Below are 9,193 nucleotides of genomic sequence, written 5' to 3'. Positions count from 1 at the left end.
GAGAAAATGTACATCAAATTACTAAGATAGAGAGACATGAGACATATTGTCTCTTTATTTAAGCTTGCTACAATATCTTTCAATTACATGCCATCCAACACAAGTTTATGACAGTACAAATCGAGCCACTTGGTCACATCGATCCAAAGAATTTAAGCTATTTTATTAGCATAGTTTCTCTTTAATTTAGAGGAAAATTATATATATATATATATGTAATATATATATATTACATATATATATATATATATATATTACATATATATATATATGTAATATATGTAATATATATATATATTACATATATATATATATATGTAATATATATATATATATATATATATATATATATATATATATATATATATAAACCGAAATCCAAACCCTCTCTCTCTCTCTCTCTCTCTCTCTCTCTCTCTCTCTCTCTCCATGGATTCCAGGAAGAAGTGCCGCATCGACTCGAAGGCGGAGAAGCAGCCGGCCTCCGGCACTTCCGAGGGTGCAACCGTCTCCCCTGTGGATGATGCCATCGCCTTCGATGTTTCTGCTGCCGCTGCGGAGGGCCGACGCAAGAAGAAACAGGACATCCCGGCTTCGGTGAAGCGTGCCACGGGCTGTCTACGCCAAACTCTCCCCACTGTATACTCGGCGGTCGATGCTTTCTCCGATTTGGTGGAGGAATTCGAAGACGAGACTGTGGCGGCCATGATCGTTGGGGTGTTGGGCGATCTGGAGACGCTTTTCTTTGTTTACGGCAACGCGATGAACCGGGTGGCCCGAAATATTCAGCAGGAACACAGGAGAGAAGGCGGCGGCGAGGCTGGTGCCGCTGCAACTGGTGGCCACGAGGCTGGTGGTGCAACGAGAACTTGAAACTTTGGTCGTCCTCTCCCATGAGCGTTTCTTGATTCGGTGTTTTGGCTGACAGATCGAGTACTTGCTTGCATTACTAGATCTCTGTTCTTGTTCTGTGCTTGTAGAACTCGAGATCCTTTTGATGTATCTTCTCTTGGAATCCTGCAACTCTGCCTATTTCTGAAGGATCAGTGCTAGAGTCTGCAGCAATCTTGTTGTTTTGGATCCCATGCCCACCAAGGTTGAGATTTCTTGTGCGTTCTTGTTCTGATGAAGCAGGGGTTACATTGTCATCATCTTACAAAACCACATCTTTAGTGCTAGTAGCTTCTTGATGATCAAGAAGAATTACTACTTCAGGGATTTTCCAACATCAATCAATGTCAAGTCATCTCTCTCTCTCTCTCTCTCTCTCTCTCTCAAGAAATGGTCTTGAAACACCTAAGTAGTCTGGCACTCAAAATCACATGACACAGACAGACAGACTCATGAACAGGAAGCAAAATAATATTGCAGCAAAACACAGGCAGCACTGCGACATTTTTGGTACAGGACAGAAGAACACAATACTTGGTATTATTTTTTGCCAAGAGAAACTAATGAAACTGTCAGATTAACTGCCACTGCAGTAGAACAAGAAATCTCCAAGTGCTTTTACAGACAGAACCCCAACAACAGATTGCTTGCACCATCAACCAATCACCCCAACTTCTGTACACTGAACAAGATAACCCAAGATCAAGAACACCACATCGAGAACTTCCGAGAGAGAGAAAGAGGGGGAAAGGTTGAAGACTCAGCACACAGCAGTCAAGTGCTGGTTGCACCGCCAGACTCACCACCACCACCCGCAGTACTGCTGCCACCTCCACCACCACCCGCAGTATTGCTACTACCGCCACCGCCACCCGCAGCACTGCTGCCACCGCCACCACCACCCGCAGTACTGCTGCCACCGCCACCGCCACCCGCAGTTCTGCTGCCACCGCCACCACCACCCGCAGTACTGCTGCCACCGCCGCCGCCAGATGCACCGCCGCCGCCTTCTCTGCGGTGGCTGCGTTCCTGCTCGAGAATCCTCACCGTTCTCTTCAGCAAACTGGTGTAACCTCTGAAAATATTCCCCACAGCCTCCAAGGATTCGGTGAGATCAGCCATTACTTCCTGTCTTTCTTGGTTATCCGGCAAATCTTCTAGCTCTCTGGTCATCGACATTAGCTCCGGGAAGGTGGAACCCAGCGTGCCAATGCCACGCACGAGCCATCCCAGGCCATACTCGTCGGCGACCGTCATGTTGTCTACAGAATCTGCAAGAGCGGCCATCTGGGGATCAGCCTCGTCGACGCCTCTTTCTTCTACTACTTCTTCCCCTTGCGAGCGGGAGTGGGGGCCGACGGATGCGACTGAAGGAGACGCGGGGGTTGCACCCTCGGGGGCGGCGGAAGAGGTGGGTTCTTGAGAGGTGGTGGCTTCATCGTGGAGCTCCGTAGTGACCGGGAGAGAATCTTGGGGCGGAGACGGGACGGTGCCGCTGGAGGAGCCCGGCTGCGTCTTGGACTTGGAGTCCCGGCGACGGTTCTTCTTCTTCTTGGGTGCCATGAGAGGCAAGAGAGAAAGACTTGCTTCTCACACTGAGAAAGAGAGTATTTAAGGCTGTGAGAAATCCATTGTTTTGCTAATAACATTTCAAGTGTGTATAATAGTCATTTTGATGGATGATAGGGCGTATTTTGGCCCTATGTGAACCACCGACAGACTCAATACCGACGCAACACCGTGCGCCTCCAGAACTGTGAGGTGCATGTCACATCAAGCTCCAATGGTGCGATTGTACAGCCTAACCACGCCAAGAGCTGGGGGTGGTGCCGTCTGCTGTTAGGGCAGTGTCGTCTGATGCCGCTCAAGCACTCCTGAAGATGCCATCTCGTCATAGAGGTTGTTCCTCCCCCAAAGTCAACGGCCATGCCGAACCCGGGCTCGACCAATTCCTGAATGTAGGTATAAATACCCTCGACCTGATCCAAGAAGGGGAGGAGAAAAAGATCAATTGATCACTCTACTAACTTGCACGTCGGAGGGGCGTTGTCGGGTGATCCCGACAAGGGCCATTTTTTATAGGAAAACATGGCCACCTCACGAAGACGAGCTGCCAACCACCCGAGAATTGCCATCCAGTGCACGAAGGAGAATAGTCAATCGGTCCGGATCCCGACCAACGCCAACCAGCACTCCTTCCTAAGGGCACGACCACCTCACGAAGATGAGCTGCCAACCACCCCGGAGAAGGAGAGATGTAGCTCAGCATACACGGCGCCCGGATCAACACACCAAGGAACACTAATCAACACCCCATCGCGAGGGCCCGGTCGACCTCGGCATCCAGCTCCGCCAATAGAAGACTCCTGACATTGACCCATGGACCAGGCCATGCTGACTCACCATGTTGAATCTCATATTTTAATGATGAAACCACTTGATATATGTTTATATTTTAATCTGCGTTTTGAGTGATGCAGGATGCTCCGATCAGGATGAGATAATTAAAGTAGAAAAAATCATGTTGTACCGGAAGAACATGTCAGAAGATTGGATGTCGGGCCGGTGGATCGGTCGACGTATCGACAGAAGGCTTCGGGTCATGGACTCGGGCATCGGGCCAAGAAGAGCGGGCATTGTGCCAAGGATATCGGAGTTGCGGAGTCAATTGGCCGATTGGGCAATAGGCCGCAGGAAAGGACGATGCGCCGAAGAATCGGACGAAGCGTCGAGGGACCAATGACATGCCGGACAACTTGGTTAATTGCTTAGGATTAATTGTCTCGATCGAAGTAAGACATGCAACAGGAGTTGCGCCGGAGTCAAGACTATGATCACGTTGGGTGTTCGAGAGTTCGACGGAAGTCCAGACGGTCGTCGGAGGTTTTGCGAGAACAAATCCGAGAAGTCTAGAAGCTTGCCAAAGAAGCTCGTCGGAACTCGCCAAGTGGATCATCGCAAGTCCAAGAGTTTGCCGGAAGTCCGCCGGAGCATCGTCGAAGGTTCGTCGTATGTTCGCCGGAAGCTCGCCGGAAGAAGCGATTGATGCACCGGAGCAAGTTATAGTAAATGTCTTAAGAAATTCATAGTTAGCATGATGATTAAGTTAGAAATGGGAGGTGATCCCATTAACTTAATCTTGGGGCAATTGGGCCCTTGACAGACACAAATTGGGCCGAATGGATCAACCCATTCGGACCCAGATTTCTTGGCCAGAGGTGGCATCGCCTGGGTCGGTGGTGGCACCGCCCAGGGTTCAGTCTTCGAGCTCTGGCCGGGCGGTGCAACTGCCTCTAACAAAGGTGCAACCGCTTGAGCTCTGGCTGGGCGGTGCAACCGCCCCAGTCAAGCGGTGGCACCGCCTGAGCTCGGTCTCTGAGCTCTGGTAGGAGGTGCAACCGCCCCTGACATGAGGTGGCATCGCCCAGAGGCTCAGTCTTCGAGCTCTACCAGGCGGTGCAACTGCCCCAGTCAGGCGGTGCAACCGTTAGACCCCGGAATTTCGAGAGATGACAGTTTTGAGCTCCAAATTCAAACTGGTTTGGGGCCTATAAATTCCCCTCCCATCCTTGGGTAGAAGACACAAGCACAGAGAGATTAAAAGAGAGAAAACGCTGCTACAAACTCTAGAATTTCCCTCCTCTAGCTTAAGTGTTAGAATTCTGTTTAAGAAAGGAGAGTGAGTGCTTGTAAGGGTTGTCTCCTAAACCAAGTAAAAGGAGAAGAGGGGTGTAAGAAGGAAATTGATCTTCACCTAGTAAAGGAAGATCGTTAGTGGATGTCGGTGGCCTCGACGGAAGAGGAATCGGAGGAGTGGATGTAGGTCACGATTGACCGAACCACTATAAACTCTCGTCTTCTCTAGTTTGCATTTACTTTGAATATATTATCTTTACTGCAAACCTCCTCAATAGCTTACTGCCTTCTGCGCATCTACGATCGTGTTTCAAAGTTCAGTATTTTTCGAATCGGTGTTTAGACGTAAATCAGTTTTATCATACGAATATCATATTTCAGTTTGCACTTACATTCTGATTTCTATCATAACTGCAAACTACCTTCATAGATTCGCTTTAACTGCATCTCGCTTGATCACAAGTTAAAGTGATTTACGAATTGGGTTTTCTATCGAAATCGCTTTTATCGTACAAACACAGTTTTAATCGTCGAAAGTTTTCCGCTGCACTAATTCACCCCCCCTCTTAGTGCTCCTGATCCTAACACACCATCCACGACACATTTGTTCACTAACATTTTGGCACTAGAAGGAGGGCCTTGTCGTATGAGCATCCCGTAGGAGCTCTCCTTGAGGGAGAACTATCGGCCAATCACCCTTCTATCAGGCTCAGAGATCAGCCCCTCCCTGTCCTTTGTGATGGGGGGAACCCGACCTTGATGCTAGATCACTACTGGCACCCGTTCAACAACTCGGACTTACCACGGGACCCTCGGCCGTGTCGCTCGAGGCGTTCCTCAGCTTGACTAAGCAAGTACAAGCGATGGTAGGGATGAAGCAGATGCTTGTCCTTGCTCATTCCCTAGATCATGTAGCTAGCAGCTCCCTCGATTGACCTGACCTAGCAGAGGCCGAGCATGGAGCAGGTCAGGATGGGAGAAGCCCAAGACCAAACGACGGACCCGAGAGGTCCACCCAAGCAGAGCATACTCGCACCTTGCCGAGTCACACTACCCCACTTCGAGCCTGACACCGTATCATCTGACTCGGCGGATGACTCGCTTAGGGCCCAATTGTCCTGGGTCAACCAATGTCTAGACGCGTTCTAGCGTAAGTTTCGAAAATCTAGCGAAGGCAGCTCGGGAAGGTCCCCTTTCACTCAGGAAGTACAGGACAAGCTGGTACCTCTCGACTTCAGGTTGCCGACATTGGAGACATACGACAGTAGCTCCGATCCCACGGAGCACATCTCCGCATTCCGGGCTCAGATGGCCCTCTCTAGCACCTCCGATGAATTGATGTGCCAGGCATTTCCGACCACTCTAAGGGGATCGACATGAGCATGGTTCAGCCAGCTATGCCAATCCTCGATCTCATCCTTCGACCAACTCGCCGAGGAGTTTGAGCAGAACTTCCTCTCCAGCGGGTGACCTAGGCCTTCCATTGCCACCCTGCTTATGCTATCCCAGCACGAAGATGAGTCGCTCTCTCAGTTCGTGGCATGCTTTGCCACTGAGATCTGGGGATTCCCGGACGCTCACCCCTCTCTTATCATGCAGGCGTTTCTGATGGGCTTAAAGCCTTCAAGGTTCTTCTGGTCACTGATTGAGAGGCCGCCAGTAGCCATCCCTGAGATGCTCCAGCGTGCCAACCAGTGCATCATCGCCGAAGCTCTGGTGGCAGGAAAGTGCATGAACAACAAGAGGCCAAGGGCGGGACAATCCCGGGGAACAACTTCAGTAGCCCCGGTGTGACCCTGACAGAGGCCTGACTGACAAGAGCTACTACTCCTAAGGCCTCCGCCTCTTCTTTTGAGCACGTTCCATTGGGACTATGGCCACGACACGGAAGATTACCGTGACCTCTAGAATCAAAGCGAGGACTTCATCCGAAAGGGTCACCTCGGGCACTATCTCAAGGAAGCCTGAGAAGCAACTCCACGTCCCAGGGGACATATCAAAAGATGCCTCATCATCCAAAATCTGCCACCGAAAAGCCACTCGCGACAAGAGGTCCACAGGCTCTCCGGATCGGTTCCCGACTTGTGACCCACTAGCCCAGCTCTTGCCCGAGCCTCTCCAGATCAACTCCTGACCTATGGCTCGTTGACCCTGCTCTTGCCCGAGCCTCTCCAAATTATTTCCCGACTTGCGGCTCGCTGGCCCAACTCTTGACCAAGGATCTCTAGATCGGTTCTCGACTTGCGGCTCACTGGCCCAACTCTTGCCCGAGCCTCTCTAGATCGGCTCCCGACTTGTGGCTCGCTGGCCCAGCTCTTGCTCGAGGCTCTCCAGATCGGTTCCCGACCTGCGGCTCGCTGGCCCAGCTCTTGCCCGAGCCTCTCTAAATCGGCTCCCGACTTACGGCTCGCTGGCTTAGCTCTTGCTCGAGACTCACTAGATCGATTCCCGACCTGCGACCCGCCGGCCCAGCTCTTGCCCGAAGCTCTCTAGATCGATTCCCAACCTACGGCTCGCTGACCCAGCTCTTGCCCGAGCATCTCCAGATCGGCTCCCGACCTGCGGCTCGCTGGCCCAACTCTTGCTCGAGGCACACCAGATTGGTTCCCGACCTAAGGCCCGCTGGCCCAGCTCTTGCCAGTGCCTCGCCTGATCATTTCCCGACCTATGCCTCGCCGGCCCAGATTCCTACCTGGGTCACTCTAGATCGCTCTTGAATGGCGACCCGTCAACAACCTAGGCACGATTCCTACCTGGGTCACTCCAGATTGCTCCTGACTAGCGATCTGTCAGCAACCCAAGCATGATTCCTACCCATGTCACTCTAGATCGCTCCTGACTAGCAACCTTGACTGGCGACCCGTAGCAACCCAAGCATGATTCCTGCTCGGGTCGCTCCAGATTACTCTTGATTGGCGATCCGTTAGCAACCCAAGTATGATTCCTGCTTGGGTCACTCAAGATCGCTTCTGACTGGCGACCCGTCACCAACCCAAGCATGATTCCTGCTTGGGTCACTCCAGATCGCTCCTGACTAGCGACCCATCACCAACCAAAGCACGATTCCTACCCGGGTCACTCTAGATCGCTTCTGACTAGCGACCCGTCACCAACCCAAGCATGATTCCTGCCCGGGTCGCTCCAGATCACTCCTGACTGGTGACCCGTTAGCAACCTAAGCATGATTCCTGCCCGGGTCGCTCTAAATCACTTTTGACTGATGACCCGTCAACAACCCAAGCTCGATCCTTCCCCAGGTCGCTCCACATCGCTCTCGACTGGCAACCCATCAGCAACCCATCAACTCCTCCCCGGGTCACTCCAGATTGCTCCTTACTGACCTGCCAAACTCAATTCGGAGCCAAGCTCAAACTCGATCCCCAGATTCAATTCGGAGCTAAGCTCACAACTCGGTCCCTAGATTCAATTCGAAGCCAAGCTCATAACTCGATCCCCAGAATCAATTCGAAGTCGAGATCACAACTCGGTCCCCAGATTCAATTCGTAGCCGAGCTCACAACTCGGTCCCCAGATTCAATTCGGAGCCGAGCTCACAACTCGGTCCCCAAATTCAATTCGGAGTTGAGCTCACAACTTGGTCCCTAGATTCAATTCGAAGCCGAGCTCACAACTCGGTCCCCAGACTCAATTCGGAGCCAAACTCACAATTCGATCCCTAGATTCAATTCAGAGCCGAGCTCATAACTCAGTCCCCAGATTCAATTCAGAGCCAAGCTCACAACTCAGTCCCTAGACTCAATTCGGAGCCGAGCTTAAAACTCGGTCCCCAGACTCAATTCGGAGCCGAGCTCACAATTCGGTCCCTAGATTCAATTTGGAGCCAAGCTGACAACTCGATCCCTAGACTCAATTCGGAGCTGAGCTCACAACTCGGTCCCCAGACTCAATTCGGAGCCGAGCTCACAACTCGGTCCCTAGATTCAATTGTGAGCCGAGCTTACAACTCAGTCCCCAGACTCGATACAGAGCCGAAGCTACCCACTCGGCCAAATCTAGCATCCGAGCCACGCACATCGGCCATCCAACTCCTGAGTCACATCTTGGCCAAATCCAGCGTCCGAGCCACACACCTTGGCCATCCAACGCCCGAGTCGCATCTCGACCAAATCCAGCGTCCGAGCCACGCACATCGGCCATCCAATGCCCAAGTCGCATCTCGGCCAAATCCAGCATCCGAGCCATGCACCTCGGCCATCCAACGCCCAAGTCGCCACTCGACCAAATCTAGCGTCCGAGCCACACACATCGGCCATCCAATGCCCGAGTCACATCTCGGCCAAATCCAGCGTCCGAGCCACGCATCTCGGCCAATCCAATGCCCAAGCCTCATCTCAACTAATCCAACGCCCGAGTCGCATTTTGGCCAAATCTAGCGTCTGAGCCACGCATCTCGGCCAATCCAATGCCCAAGCCGCATCTCGGCTAATCCAACGCCCGAGCCATGCACACCGGCCATCTAACACCCGAGCCACACATCTAGGCCAATCCAACGCCCAAGCCACTCCTCAACGCACCTCGACCAATCTAACGCCTAAGCCACACCTCAGTCGCATCTCGGTAGCCGTAACTCTGAGCCATGCCAAACCCGTTATCCAACCTATGACATGTTAGTTTCGCTTCATTAGTTTCGACACATTGGTTTCGA

At 51.9% G+C, this 9,193-nt stretch overlaps 1 protein-coding gene across 1 annotated transcript; it reads right to left on the bottom strand.

Moving 5' to 3' along the window:
- Positions 1-1,665: 1,665 nt before the first annotated feature.
- LOC135622069 (glycine-rich RNA-binding protein GRP2A-like) lies at positions 1,666-2,454 on the bottom strand. Its single transcript, XM_065123706.1, has one exon. It carries the CDS (start codon positions 2,452-2,454, stop codon positions 1,666-1,668), a length of 789 nt encoding a protein of 262 aa, XP_064979778.1.
- Positions 2,455-9,193: the final 6,739 nt, after the last annotated feature.

The sequence above is a fragment of the Musa acuminata genome, chromosome BXJ2-9 (genome assembly GCF_036884655.1).
Source record: "Musa acuminata AAA Group cultivar baxijiao chromosome BXJ2-9, Cavendish_Baxijiao_AAA, whole genome shotgun sequence".
Taxonomy (NCBI): Eukaryota; Viridiplantae; Streptophyta; class Magnoliopsida; order Zingiberales; family Musaceae; genus Musa; species Musa acuminata.
This window is presented reverse-complemented; position numbering and strand designations above follow the sequence as displayed.

Bases quoted from the DNA above. Each gene is read 5' to 3' on its own strand.
- LOC135622069 (XM_065123706.1), bottom strand. From the start codon at position 2,454: ATGGCACCCAAGAAGAAGAAGAACCGTCGCCGGGACTCCAAGTCCAAG.